This window comes from Thermobia domestica, chromosome 11 (assembly GCF_964235325.1).
Source record: "Thermobia domestica chromosome 11, izTheDome1.hap1.1, whole genome shotgun sequence".
Classification (NCBI taxonomy): domain Eukaryota; kingdom Metazoa; phylum Arthropoda; class Insecta; order Zygentoma; family Lepismatidae; genus Thermobia; species Thermobia domestica.
Genome location: NC_137464.1, coordinates 10,317,245 through 10,332,937, shown reverse-complemented (window position 1 = coordinate 10,332,937; position 15,693 = coordinate 10,317,245). Strand labels below are relative to the sequence as shown.

The following is a 15,693-nucleotide window of genomic DNA, read 5'->3' as shown; positions in this document are numbered from 1 at the left end:
GCCAAGGGGGGGTCCGAACCCCCCCCCGTCGAGACCAGAAATGAAAAAAAAATTAGGGAAGGAATAAAGAAAATGAAATGAGGAAAAGAAAGATCAGCAGTAAAAATAAACTACAGGAAGCTTTTGGTTACTCTTTCTTATGAGGAAATTTGTATTACTTGCAATGCATGGTTGCGAGGTGAGCGATATATCCTGGAAGAGTCAGAGAATTTGAAATTTCTAGAAAAGTTACAGAATTCTCAGAATTTCTCCTACTAGTTAGGGAGATTTCAAGCTTCCGAAGACATAGTGCTGTTGTGTAACAGCATGGGCATTTTTTTATCATAATTTTTCGTCATCGCATCCTTGCAATATCAAACATGTTATTTCAAAAACAATTTTCTACTGCTTCTTTAACCTGTCATTTGAAACAGACAGTAGTTGACGGAATAATGAAAACAAAAATTTATGTGGAAAGAAAGTTCTGTTAACATTTGATTCAACAGATAAAGGAACGCAGATATTGTAAAATATTTTACAAGACATTATTGAGTATGTACTTTTTATAATAGTGAATATGTACTTTTATAATAGTTGAGGTCATAATGAAAGGAAAATTGTTATATTTGAATAAACAGAGGGAGGATGTAAATATTGTATAATCTTTTTCAATACGTTTTTTTCTATTTATTTTACTCGAGATCTCTTCATAGCTTATTAAAATACTTACCAACATAGCCTCATAAACCAATATATATTGATAGTAATGTAATTTAGATTGATCTAGCTCCTGAGCCTTCAGAATTTCATGTCACGCCCCCCTCCCCCGTTATGAACTCCTGGCTAAACGAACCAATATATGTTCCAGTAAAATTTGTTTAGAATGATCGAGCCCCTGGTGTGATGACCACAGTATTTCATGTCACGCCCCCTTCCCCCTTCACGAAATCCTGGCTACGTGCCTGTGAAGAGTGATCAAGTACTCCCAAACAGTTTTTCTAAAAATGTTTGTGCAGGTACCTGAGTTTCTGAAAGATGGATATTTGAATAGTTCACATACTAGTGCCTCAGTGATGTCTTGACCCGACTACAATCGGTCCTATAGTAGTGTAACTATAACTAACTAACTAACTAACTAATTAACTAATTAACTAACTAACTCTATGGCCTATGGAACCCGGAGGTTCAGTGCCACGTTCACAAAAGCTCTCCACTGACTTCTATCCTTAGCTAATTGCATCCAGTTTCTACTTTGTATTCCTATCTCTGCGAGATCCATCTTAATATTATCCTCCCATCTGCGCCTAGGTCTTCCTAATGGTCGTTTTCCTATGGGTCTACCAGTCAAGACTTTGAAAGCGTTTCTAATTTCTTCCTTTCTAGCTACATGACCTGCCCACCTAAGCCTCCTAGACTTGACGACCCTAACAATGTTGGGTAAACCGCATAAACTATGTAGTTCCTCGTTATGAAGCTTCCACCATTTCCCATTCTCGTTCCTCTTGGGTCCGAATATTCTTCTCAGGATCCTGTTCTCAAATACTTTCAGTCTATGTTCTTCCCTCAGAGTAAGCGACCATGTTTCGCAACCATACAGAACAACAGGCATGATTATCGTTTTATATATTTTAAGCTTCAAATTCCTCGACAGAATTCGCGACGACAAGAGATTTTGAACTGAATAATAACACGAATTCCCTGCTTTTAGTCGACATTTAATTTCTTCGTGAATATGATTTTCGTCTGTTAATATTGATCCTAAATATTTGAAAGTATCCACTTTATCAAAAGCATTATTTAATATTTTAACGCCTCCACAATTTGCCGTATTACGATCCCGACGCACTTCCATGTATTTAGTTTTCTCTGCATTTACTTCTAAACCCATGTCCCTGCAAGCGTTTAATAAGATCTCTGCATTTATTTCTATTGTTCTCCTATCATCCCCTATTAAATTTACATCATCAGCATATGCCATAACCTGGTGAATGCCGTTCAACTCTAGGCCCTGGTTGCTATCTTTGATTATCCTTATGGCGTATTCCAGCACAAAGTTAAATAATAATGGCGACAACGCATCTCCTTGTTTCAGGCCATTTTCGACGTGGAAGCCCGTGGACAAAAATTTTCCTACCCGGACTTTACTTTGGGATTCACTTAAACATATCTTAATTAATCTAATTAGCTTTCTCGGTATTCCAAGTTCTGTAAGAACGTTGTATAATGTTTCTCTCCTAACCGAGTCGTAAGCCTTTCTAAAATCAATAAATAGTTGATGTACCGGGATATTGTATTCCCACTTCTTTTCGAGTATTTGGCGAATGGTAAATATTTGGTCGATAGTTGATCGATTTCGTCTAAATCCGCACTGATAATCTCCAATAATTTCATCTGCGTATGGGGTCAATCTTGCTAACAGAATATTTGAAAGGATTTTTATAGGATGTTGACAAAAGAGAAATGCCTCGATAATTATTACAGTCAGTTTTGTCGCCTTTCTTGTGAATTGGAACAATGATTGACTCTTTCCACTCTTGTGGCAATTCTTCCTTGTTCCAGATAAGGAGAATGAGTTTGTGTATCTTGTTCCACAATTTTTCGCCTCCAGCTAAAATTAACTCAGCCGGAATTTCATCTACACCCGGAGATTTGTGTTTCTTTAATTTCTTTATAGCGGCTTCCACTTCTATTCGATTGGGTTCTGGAATATACGGTTCTGCGGTGTGTATCTCCTTTTCTCCACGCTCATTAGTTTTTGGCTGCGTGTTCAGCAAATCGTCAAAGAAATCTTTCCATCTATTTAAGAGGCTATCCGTATCAGTGAGAACTGTTCCGTCAGATTTCTTTAATATATAAGCACGAGGTTGATAGCCTTTCTTAAATTCGCTGATCCCCTTATACATGTCCCGAATATTTTTATTTTTACTATTATCTTCAAGTTCCTTAATTTTAGCTTTAAAAAAATCCCGTTTCTTTGTTCTAAAAGTTTTGGAAGTTTCCCGCCTGATATCTGCGAAATTTTGTGTAGTTATTTCATTCGGATTTTGTAGCCAACTTAATTTTGCCTGTTTTCTCTTCTCTACTAGTTTAATGCATTCTTGGTCGAACCATGGTTTGTTCCTACGTATTTCCGCGTGTCCCAATTTTTCTATTGCTGAACTTTTAATGCTATCTCTAATTTCAATCCAAGTATCCTCAACACTAGTGCACTCCGAGTCTTCTAAGACCGAGAATCTATTCGAAACTTCAATCTGGTATTCCTCTCTTACCTGGCTCTCTTCTAATTTCTTTAAATTAAATCTCTCCGTTTTTGGACATTGAATATTCCTTTATTGAACGATAATCTCTCCCGTATTATCGCTACTACCAGGTAGTGATCAGTGTCACAATCAGCCCCTCTAAACGACCGGACGTCAATTATGCTAGATTGTCTTCTTCTATCTACTAAAACGTGATCAATTTGATTATGTGGAACTATGGATTTTTAAATTTCATTTTTCCACGTTTCCGGCACCTTATAGAATAACTACGAAACTATGCACTTCCGATCACAACAGGATCATATGAACTTTTTTCTTATTTTAATGTGAGGAAATCTATTCCCAAAGTACAGGATGGCTCAAAAGTAGGTAAACAGTTGCATAGTGATCAACTCTGCTTTTTATATCATTTCTTATTGTTATCCATCAGGTAGACTTAATTTCTTTATTTTTTGGTTCTTAATGTCTTTTTACTTATATCTTAAACTCAGAACAGCCAAAGCAATTAAATCTATAAGCTAGAATGTTATACTTGATCAATGCAGGGGTATATACCTACTTTTGGGCCACCCTGTATTGTGAGAATTTTTTGTAACACCCTGTATACACAACAAATCTGCATGCAAGCAAACCTGTAATAACTCATTAGGATCACGCTAGAGGATCTTATAAGATAGCAATGTTTACCTGTATTACTCCACACGATACCTCTTTGAACAAAAGCGAATTTTTTGAATTGGTTTATGCGACAGATACGTAGAGCGAGCATTTCGTCCGAGTTTTTAAAACAGAGTCAATTCGTCAAGATCTTCAAGAATAACAGTAACTTTAAGAATGGCTATCCACATCCCGTTTAGAATCTAACATCTCCTTGCTTCTATGCAATCTGCAGTAGGGATGGAATCGAGACGAGACGAGACGAGACTTTGTACAGTCTCGGTCTCGTCTCGGTTTAAAAATAGGTGTCTCGGTCTCGGTCTCGTCTCGAGTCAAAAATCGCCGTCTCGGTCTCGGTCTCGTCTCGGTCAACAAATGCTTGTCTCGATCTCGGTCTCGGTCTCGAGGGCCAAATCTCGGTCTCGTCTCGGTCTCGTCTCGAAAGTCTCGAAATAAATAGGTGAAATTAAAATTGTAAAAATATTATTATTGTAAAGTCTGTCGTTTCTGATCCGTATTTTTGGCCTTATTCTTGACTTAGATTATAGTATGGTGCACTTCTTCAGAGCTAATTTGGTAGCGCTGATGCCTTCCATGAGTGTGTTCCAGTTTCAATCATCAGTGGGTATATCATATCTGGGATAAAATTCTAATAGTAACCCATATTTCACTTTCAGCAAAAGACTTTCTCATATGGCCTCAGTACTGCCTATACAATTAAACTCTATTAAATTAACTTCAATACTATACAGTAGTTTATTTCCTTCCTTAGAATAAGAATTGTTCAATACATTCTTACGGATAACGCAACACATAGCAGGATGAATGTATTTAATCGTACCGAAATTGAAATTTTACAATTTCTCATTTATTATCCAATACATTCTGTTTTGACTGTCATTTTAAAAACATAATATAACGTTCATTATCTGAACAAATAGGGTAAATTATTACTACAATATATTTTGTTTAAAATTGATCAAATGCTTTATTACCGTTTCACATCTACGCGTTTAATTGACGCCTTATAACACGAAATTCCTGAACTTTGTGGTGGGAGCTACGGCACTCATCTTTGCTATGTGTGGCCTCGGATTGCATCACGAAACAAGTTAGATTCAAAGTCAGATGTTTCGCATAGTTCGCGTCTAAATTTAAGTACATTCTGTTTCTTATACAAGTTCCTAAAGTTGTAATGCATTACATACGCATACGTATATCCACTGGCGTAACATAGATTAAGCTTATTCCTGAGCTCTTAGCGGCGCATGTGATCTTTATTCGAGAAAAAAACAATCGTGCGTTCATTACGTTGAAATTTTATATTGATTGAAAATTACTTGCGAAACAAGAACATACATATTATATAAATATATAGGTAATTCGAGCTAGCTGAATCTATTTTTTCTCTCTCGCCAAAACAAGTAATTCTTAACTTTCTAGTTTTCTTTTGTATTCATTTTCGTAGTTTTGCGGCAACATGAAGTATTAAATATTCAAGAAATAGTTTTACCGCTGTATGACTTTCGTTAAATTTTGGATCCAATTTTACCCTACCTTACCTAGTAAATTTATACAGTATATATATATATATATATATATATATATATATATATATATATATATATATATATATATATATATATATATATATATATATATATATATATATATATATATATATATATATATATATATATATATATATATATATATATATATGAACATTAGTGGTAGACTATGTTAAGTCCCTTTTTGGTCAAATTGAGTTAGAATACTTTTTTAAAAAATAAACTATGTTCTTTCTAGTGGTGTAATAATGTAAGCCATCTTACTACTTTGTAACTACTTAGTATAGTTTGAAAAACAGCATTATAGATCTTAGTTAAGGAACCGGTTTTTCGCTTCTACTGTAAAATTACGAAATTATGACTTGGTTTAGTTTACCTCTGAGGTCTCGATATAAAATCATCACCATCATCATAATCAAGCATTATCAATCCACTGCTTGATGAAGTCTTTCCAAGTTTTCTCTACAACTATCTATCTTGGGTAATTCTTTTCCAGGTTACTCCCCAGTGGTTCCTGATTTTGTCACAATTTCTTGTATGTGGTCATTTCCTAGGCTGTTTTTGTCACGTGGTAGCCAATCTAAAATTGTTTTCGTCTATCGATCATAATTTCGTCTTGCAATATGTCCATCACATTTTCCGGTCTATTTTAAACATTATTTCATTAGTACTAGTCATTAGTTGCCAAATAATTCATTTCTATATATTTGGGCTACAAATAGTTCATATCCTCTACTTTTGGAGCACAGACACGCTACTTTTTGATATTCGGATCTGGCAACACTGACTCAATTATTTAAATCAACACAATGTAAGAACCCCCATTTGCTGTAATGGCTAGTATGCTTGATTTTGGTTCGCATTGTCCCGAGTTCGATTCCCGGTGGCGGTAATGTTCAACGACCGAAGTTTTTCGGTTTCCACTATGATCAGTAACTCCACGTCTCATTTAGCCGCCCTAGCATAATCGTGAGACGTTAAACTAAAACAAAACAAACAAAAAATCAACACAATGTGTATTACTAACTGTAAGTCTTTGAATAATTGCATATAGCTATATGGTATGGATCGAGTTTGAGGTGGTCGGTGGTCAAACTATAACAAATGAAATGCAGTTAGGATGTAATTAAAATTTTAATAAAGCAGTGTTTTAATCTAAAAAATACACCAGGCCTAAGGCTTAGGGAGAACAACTAATGCTACTGAAAATTTTTGAGTTTTACGTCCCACGATTATGCCGGTTAGGCTAAAGGAGACTGTGATGATGAGAAATGAAAATGGTGGAATGAAGAAAGTAGGAGGAAACGGGAGAACCCCGAGAAAACCCACGGACTAAACTAAATTAACTGAACAGAAATATGTAATATCAAACGTAGTGCAATTTGAGAAAATACATCTTTATGTTGCGTTGGCAACATTGCTTGTTTATCTAGTGGTATTGCAGAGTATCTAGGAGAATTTCTCCTTCCATATTTCACACAGCATGTTAAAAAAAATCAGCATTTTTAATATATATGACTATTATATATAACTAGATGAAATACCCATTTTTCGCATGGGACCAGTATTTGGAAGTCAAGGCCTGTGGGAGTATCACTATCTCAGCAACCGCGAAAACTATGTATTTGACACTAATATCGGTCATTTTGTATTATTTTTACATGTCTCGGTACCCTCTCCCCAGCAGGTCAACCCCAACCCGCATGCACTGGTAGCTGAATTTGAAAGTCATCGCTAATGGAAGTGACACCATTGATCTCAGCGACCGCAAAAATTATACATTTGACACTAATATCGGCCATTTTGGATTACTTTTACATGTCTCAGTATCCCTCCTGTGAACTCCGGCCCGCAGCTGAATGGAGTGAATTTGGAGGTCAATGCGATCGGAGTTTCACCATTGATCTCAGAAAACGCGAAAACTATTTGACACTAATATCGGTCATTTTGTATTATTTTTACGTCTCGGTACTCCCCTCCCCCGCAAGTGAACCACGGCCCGCATGCACTGGTAGCTGACTTTGAAAGTCATCGCTAATGGAAGTATCATAATTGATCTCAGCGACTGCGAAAACTATGTATTCGACACTAATATCGGTCATTTTCTATTACTTTTACATGTCCCAGTAAACGCCCCACCTGATTCAAAGAGGCCTGGGACATGATACTTGTCACCCAAATTTCGTAACTCTTGGACTCTCGTCTGGTCCCCAGGCCGCACACAGGCAATCAGAAAGACAGGCACGCAGACACACAGACAAACAAACTCTTCCTTTTACTTATATTAGATATGATATACAGGCGAGGATCCAAGGGGAGTGTTAAAGGGGTTATACCTCCCCTTGACGCTCAGCTATACACTGTATAAAATGTCAAGCTATAGTTTAGCCCCTCCCTCAATCATATTCTGGATCCGCTGGTATATATATATATATATATATATATATATATATATATATATATATATATATATATATATATATATATATATATATATATATCAGTGATGTGCCGTAAACTATAATTTTACGTCTACGCGATTGTCTACTGTAATCTATACGTAATCTACATTACACCTTTTCTCGTGTAGACTATGTAGACAACCACGATCAAATGTAAGGAAGAATTTCGTTGCTCGTTTGTTCATATTTCCTCATTCAGTTGTTTTGTTTCGGTGCAGCGAAAGATTAGGGAAACGACTAACATATAAAAAGTAGAGGGAATTATCTAATCTGAAAGTGATACGGATGACAACGCTGAAGTTGCGCTGTCGATGCTGCTGTAGTGTTTAAGAAAGGTAGAAGAATGAATCCTATATCCTTTGTCTGTGCATACCATTTCCTTAGATTTTCCACTTCGAGCACTGCTTTTATAATGAAACGTACAAAACTAATTCTCACCTGTGGGCTTTCAGTCTTGAAGCTGTATTTGCCATTTTTTTCTTGCATATTTTACAAAAAACATAATATTTGTTATCTTCCTTCATCAAGACGAAACTAGGTATTCGAAAGTTACTATTCGCTGGTCTAGGTATTTTATTTTGTACGCAATTTCGCAAGGTAACGACAAAAGAAAGCTCCTTTATTGTCCACGACGCCATATTAAATTACGTGTTGTTGACATATTCTACGTAGTCTACGTTGTTTACATTGTCTACGCATTGTTGACACGTAATCGTAAACTATCGTTTTTTACGCGTAGACGCACACCTCTGATATATATATATATATATATATATATATATATATATATGTTGAGAGAGGGAGAGAGAGACAGATGACTATACACATCAGCAGTGGATTTTGTTTCGGGAGAGGCTTGAGAACGAGTAAGAAATATTAGTGTTGTACGTGTAATGTGAAAAAATGATCACAAATCTCTTTCAGGAGGGACTTCAGTCCGATAACCATCCCCTAAATACGCCACTGAACATTAGTCAACTGTTCCCATATTACCTAATACAGCAACGAAAGAAATTTTTAGTAAAGGTCAATCTTAATAGTTGTCTATATCAATATTCGAGACGAGACCGAGACTTTCGAGACTGACCTAAGTCTCGTCTCGGTCTCGTCTCGATTTATAGAGCTCCGTCTCGGTCTCGGTCTCGTCTCGGTAGATAAAAGGCCGTCTCGGTCTCGGTCTCGTCTCGGTATATAAAAGGCCGTCTCGGTCTCGGTCTCGTCTCGATAATTCGAGACGATACCGAGACGAGACCGAGACTAGTCTCGGTCTCGGTACCATCCCTAATCTGCAGAGTAGCAAAGATATGTTGGTTGCCTATGACACAACGATATACAGCTTTTCTTATGACAACTACCTCGGCCGAGTTCGTAATGGAGTATATCCATTTACATTTCCACGGGTAACGGTTACTAACGTTGGATATCCATATCCTATTCATGTAAGTTTCGCGTGATCCTCTTTAGTGTCTTTAGTAGAATTTGTTTCCAATTCCACCATAGTCTATGGGATTTGCAGTTGAGTCGCTAAAGTCAAGTTTCGCATTCTATGATATTGTTAATTTGCCAGTACCTGCTTCACGAAGAAATTCTAGATAATAGTCCTACTGTAGGTACAGTGCAGTCGGTAGCACAACACCAAGGTACACCAAGGGCGCATCGATCATTAGCAATTACTCATGCAGTTGTCTTACTAATTAAAGACTACTAATAGAGAATGCTGCGTACTTTGCATCATTATGATTGTCTTAAATTTAATTATTGATAACTCAAGATTAGACATCTGTTACAAAATGATAATAAAATAGTGACAAAATTACTGTACCCTTAATTACCATATATTAGAATATAATACACATCAAGATCTTTAATTTTAAAATTCCACATATTTTGCGTAAAATTTTTTAGAAAGCAAAATTGATTTAAAACTAGCCGTGCTACCTGTTCTTCGCACGGGAAGAATAATACCGACAGGACTAGCTTAAGTGGTAGAGCGTTGGCTTCGCATGCAGAGGTAATGAGTTCAATCCCTGCTGCCGACTATCTTGACTGGGGTTTTCCTCAGTCCTACCAAGCAAATGGTGGGATGTATTTACTAAAGAGATCCTGGCCGATATCTTCCCAAATCCTTTTCCTTGTTATTGTTAGATATCCAGTATAAAATGGCCTCTCAGCTGTGTCTGGTGTTTTTAAATAATTAAATAACGTTTATGGAAAATATTTGAAAATAAAGACCTGATTAGAATAAATAACTACGAGCAATGCATTCGGCGTAGCCCCTATCTCAAATACCTGTTCTGTTCTTTGTACGCAACTATTTGAACCGCTTTACCCCGTAGGGTACGCATTTCAACGAAAGTATTACCCCTGTAGGTGTAGGCAACCAACATAGTTTTAAGTTACGAAGTGTTGCCTAATCTGTTAGGGACTGTTGCTAAACATAAGTTCATTCCCATCCTTACCCCTAGGTGTGTTAGGGATGTCTTATCCCACAATACTTTATTTCTAGATTGTAAGTCATATGTATATGAAGTTTGGTTGAAATTCCTCCAGGGTTCCAAAACGACGGATACATATATATCACGTGAGCACATACGATAATACTAAAAAAATTCATTTAATTTGTAAGTAATAATTGACATCACATGTGTACCTATATTTATATAGTTCTATTTTGTGTTTACTCTTAGTTCCTTCGTACAGTAGAACTCTAACTGATTAAAATTTATTTTATTTTACTTTATTTCAGATGTCACGACCAGATAGTCAGTCCCGCGCTGTAAGCTCGCATGATTCTTTATTCGGTCCAATTGTAGAAGAAAATTGGTCCATAGATAAAGAATCACTAGATCAACCTGGGAGTCCAGAAGTTACTGGATCTCCTGGAGTTGGTACTCCTGAAAATCAGGAATCATCCCCCAAACCTGAAGTTTCACCACAAGAAGATGAAGCAACATCCAAACCTGAATCTCCTAATGTCCCTCCAACCAGCCCTCAACTTCAGACCTCTGAAGAACCTTCTTCAAAACCTCAAAGTCTTGAAGCGATGTCTCCAGTCCCTGGTTCAGAAACAACGTCACCAAAGCCTGAAAGTCCAGAGGAAGTCTCATCAAAACCGCAGAGCCTTGCGGCTTCACCAGTACCTCAAAGTCCAGGAACAACCTCACCAAAGCCTCAAAGTTCAGAAGAAGTACCGTCCAAGTCTCAAAGTTTGGAAGCGGTTTCACCAACACCTGGCTCAGGAGCAGCATCACCGAAACCTGAAGACCAAGAAGAAGCTTCATCTAAGCCTCAGAGTCTTGCTGCATCACCTATTCCTCAAAGTCCAGAAGAAACCTTGTCGAAATCACAAAGCTTAGAAGTTACATCACCAGTACCTTCAGCATCACCAAAGCCTCAAAGCTCAGTAGAAATTTCGTCTAAACCTCAGAGCCCTGAAGCAGCTTCGCCAGTACCTGGTTCAGAAACAACATCTCCAAAGCCTCAAAGTCCAGAGGAAACGGCAACCTCAAAACCTCAGAGCCTTGCTACCTCACCGGTACCTGGCTCAGAAACAGCATCTCCAAAGCCCCAAGCTTCTGAAGAAATTCCGTCCAAATCTCCAACCCCTGAAGTAACATCACCAGTGCCTCAAACTTCAGAAGCAACGTCTCCAAAACCACAAAGTTCAGAAGAAGCTTTATCGAAACCACAAAGCTTAGAAGTGACATCACCAGTACCTGAAAGTCCAGGGGAAGAATCGCCGAAACCTCAGAGCCTTACTACATCCCCGGTACCAGGTTCAGGAGCAACATCACCAAAGCCAGAAAGTCCAGAAGCAACATCACCAAAGCCAGAAAGTCCAGAAACAACATCACCAAAGCCACAAAGTCCAGAAGCAACATCACCAAAGCCAGAAAGTCCAGGTGAGGTTTCTCCCAAACCGCAAAGCCCTGAAGCAACGTCACCAGTGCCTGGAAGCCCAGCAGAAGCATCGTCGAAACCTCAAAGCATGGAGGTAGCTTCACCTGAACCTCGAAGTTTAGATGAAATGTCACCGAAACCTGAAGAAGGTGCATCGAAGCCTCAGAGCTTAGAAGCAAGTTCTCCTGCATCTCAGAGTCCCGAGGGCACATTATCGAAACCTGGAAGCTTAGAAGCAGGATCACCAAAACCGCAAACCCCAGAAATTATTTTATCGAAGCCTCCAAGTTTAGATGAGCCACCTGAATATTTATATTCACAGCCCGAGAGTCCATTTGAAGGATCAGACAAGGCACATTCCCCATCGGAATCACCGAAGCCTGGAAGTCCGAATGAAGGTTCAGTAAGAGCTGCATCTCCATCTGAAAGCCCGAAACCAGAAAGCCAAAATGTAAGTATGGAATCTCCTAAGCCTACAACGCCAGAACCAACTGCGGATTCTCCAGTACCTCAGAGTCCAAATAAAACACCTGATAGCGAAAATGAAAGGGATGGTTCACCTCAACCTTCAAGTATCAAATCAATTTCACCGAAACCGGAAAGTCCATGTGAAATCTTAATGTCCAGCCGTAAAGCAAGTTTGGCTCAACTTGAAGGATCACAGCCATCTTCACCGAAGCCAACAAGTCCTGACGAAACCATTCAGGAAGAAGAGAACGCTGCGCAAGAAAACACAACTTCACCTGTGAGCCCAAGTGCACAACAAAGTGTCGATGCAACATCTCCTCAACCCGAGAGTCCACATGAATCGTCCTCTAAAGTAGCTTCGCCTACTCAAGAGAGCCCAGAAGCTCAAGAAGAAGATGCAGGGTCACCAAAGCCTACAAGTTTAGATGATGGTGGATCTAAGCCACAAAGTCCAAATCTAGGAACGCCGGAATCACAACGTCAGGATTCTGTTGCCCGTTCGATTGATATTCCTAGTGAAAGCTCACCCAAACCACAGAGCGTAGATGAACCATCATCAAAACCTGAAAGTCCAAATGAAAACAAAGAAAATCCGGAAGGTTTACCAAGTAATACTGGCAGCCCAGCTGCAGTTTCCGAAGAAGAAAGAGTTGAAAATCAAACGCCGTATCCCGAGTCTCGAGGATATTGGGTTCGTGAAGGTGCTGATGCAGACGCTGCCGCCACTGCAATTCAGTCTGGAGTGAGAGGATATTTAGCTAGAAGACGAGTGAAACGAATCCGTACCAATCAAGCAAACGATTTGCCGCCACTGATTGAGGGCTTAGATTCTCTGGACCAAATTCCTTCCTTACCAGTAGAAGAAAGTGGAAGTATAGATGTAGAACCTGCCTCATCACCGGATAGTAAATCTCAGGACGATAAAGGAGAAACTATGACTGTTTCCGCCGAAATGCATCACCAAGATACCAGCGCCAATGCATCAGAACAAGGTGCCATATTACAACAGGAAACTCTCCCATTGCCAGAGGAAGATACCGTAGAGAGTGCAGATATTGAGCGCATTACAAAGGCACCTCCTTTAGCTGCTCTCACAGAATCATTCAAGGGAAAATCGCCAAGAGAATTACTTGATAGTCTTTCTATGGCGTCAATGAGTTTAGGAGCGGAGGATGAAGAAGAAAAAGTGTGGAAAAGGTTAGAAGAGGAAATGCAAGAAACCGAGAAGACGGAGGCAGCCACAAAAATCCAAGCCAACTATCGTGGCTACAGAACACGCAAAACTATAAAGCCGGAGGTGTCATCTATTGGCCAAGATTCTTTGTCTGTTGAAGGACCATATCCTACTCACATGCGTCATTCAGGAGAATTCCACGACCAGCTGGTGCTTCCTCCGCCAGATTTAGAACCCGATTCGTTATCCCCACAATCAAGCTTAGAATTACCTCAACCGGAACCCGGTGAAGAGGAGGAGAGAGAGGAGAGAACATCGGATATCATTGACGCCGCGTCGCATTGTCTAGTTCAAACTAAGAGTGGTGATGACGTCATTCTTGAGATCGACGCGGGTCCTACGCATGAAGTAGTCTCTGCTGATATCACGGAGGCCGAGGTTATGTGGGAGGAAACGGAGGAAGACGACGACGAAAAGAGCAGAGAACGAAACTCGTTGGATGACGGCGCTCTCCACAACGCAGCTACAAAAATACAGGCAACATTTCGGGGCTACCGCACGCGCCAAGAGATGAAGGCCAGGGAATCTCATTTGCACAACGCAGCAGCTCGCATCCAAGCAAGTTTTAGAGGCTACCGCGTCCGAAAACACCTTCGAGACAAACATAGTAATGGACCCCGAAGATTGTTGGAAGCACATCGGTCCTTGTCATTGGAAGAGAAGTCTGCGACCAAAATTCAAGCAGGCGTCCGGGGATTTCTAGTGCGACAACGCATGAAAAAGGGCCAACTAGTAGCGAGACGACGGTCTAATGGTGGTGACGAAATTCTCACGAACGCCGCGACAAAAATCCAAGCAGGTTTCCGAGGCTACAAAACCAGAAAAGAACTAAAGAGAATGCTTGGCGACAATCACGAAAACAGTTTAGTTAACGACGAGGGCAAAATGCAAGAAAACGAAACTCCAGAAGAAGCTGTAAAAGCAGCAACGAAAATTCAAGCTGGTTTTCGTGGCTACAAAGTGCGTCACGAGCTTCAAACTCAACGAGTGCAGGTAGAAAAAGAAAAAGAGGCGGCCACGAAGATTCAAGCAGGCTACAGAGGTTTCAAGGCGCGATCTGAGTTAGAGAAACGAAAACAAGAAAAACAAATCAAGGAAAAGGAGAATGAGGCGGCAACGAAAATACAAGCTGGCTTCCGAGGCTTTAAAGTGCGACAGGGGATGAAACAGAATTAAACGTGTGAGTGATTATATATAAATTCAGATACATATGTGTGTGTGGTGACTGTGAAATGGTAGTGAATATTTGTGCGCTGTTTTCTTAAAGAAAGAAAAAAAACTTAAGTTCTGTTTGGAACTAGAAAAAAAGAAGTTAAAAGAACGGTGAGAATGTAGTAACGGTTCCTTTTAATTGTATCTACTTTCTTTTTTCTTTTTTTTTTTAAAAAAATTGCATCTATTTTCTATTATAAACACCAAAGAATAAGAAATACCATTAAGTAATTACCTCAAATCTCATGTTCTTTGTATATGCTGGCACGAAGCCAGTGTCATATGTGTCAGAACCAAAGTATTTAATTTTATCCAGTGCGTCTTAGATGGAGACATTTTAGTTCAGTAAAGCTTGAGTGTAATCGAAAGCTTTAAAAAAATCCTAAATTTTTAAAATTTTATGAGTGAATACCTAAGTTTATTAATAGAATACTCATCTATTAGGCAGCTTGCTTAAAAAAAAGAAAAAATGTATACTTGGTACTCTTTCTGTTGTAAGTTTTTTAGTCAATATCCCTTCTCGTCTTAATTTTGGCTTTTCATTTGTTAGTTTGTATAAATTAAAATACGGAATTAACAAATATAAACTATTACGACATTATGGATATAGCCAAAAAAAAAAAAAAAAAATCGAAGCCATTGGCTATATTAACCAATAAAAGTTTAGAACTGTTGTAAGTTTATTATGTAAATATACAGTGTATATCATTCTCTGGTGTTTATAATATGAAGAAATGAAAAAAAGAAACTCATCATACGAGATTATTAAGCGGCCCCATCACGGCGAAATTAAAATACCGTTAATTTTATAGTAACTATGTTGATATCTTCAAATAGATGAAAGATAATCAAAAAGTGGAACAAGACCTCCCTAGACAATATTAATTTTACATGAGATACCGTTATCACGACTCACTTATCTGCTTTCGATTTCCAGCCATTTAGAAAAT

The 15,693-nt window shown here is 38.6% G+C and overlaps 1 protein-coding gene across 2 annotated transcripts in view; it reads left to right on the top strand.

Annotated features, from left to right (window-relative positions):
* The window catches only part of LOC145663873 (uncharacterized), a 141,119-nt gene extending 126,224 nt beyond the window's left edge, over positions 1-14,895 (top strand). For both annotated transcript variants that reach the window (XM_081730008.1, XM_081730009.1), the window contains one exon: positions 10,676-14,895. In XM_081730008.1, the coding sequence (XP_081586134.1) occupies positions 10,676-14,707 (4,032 nt within the window). In that variant the 3' untranslated portion in view covers positions 14,708-14,895. The remainder of the gene's footprint in view (positions 1-10,675) is intronic.
* Positions 14,896-15,693: the final 798 nt, after the last annotated feature.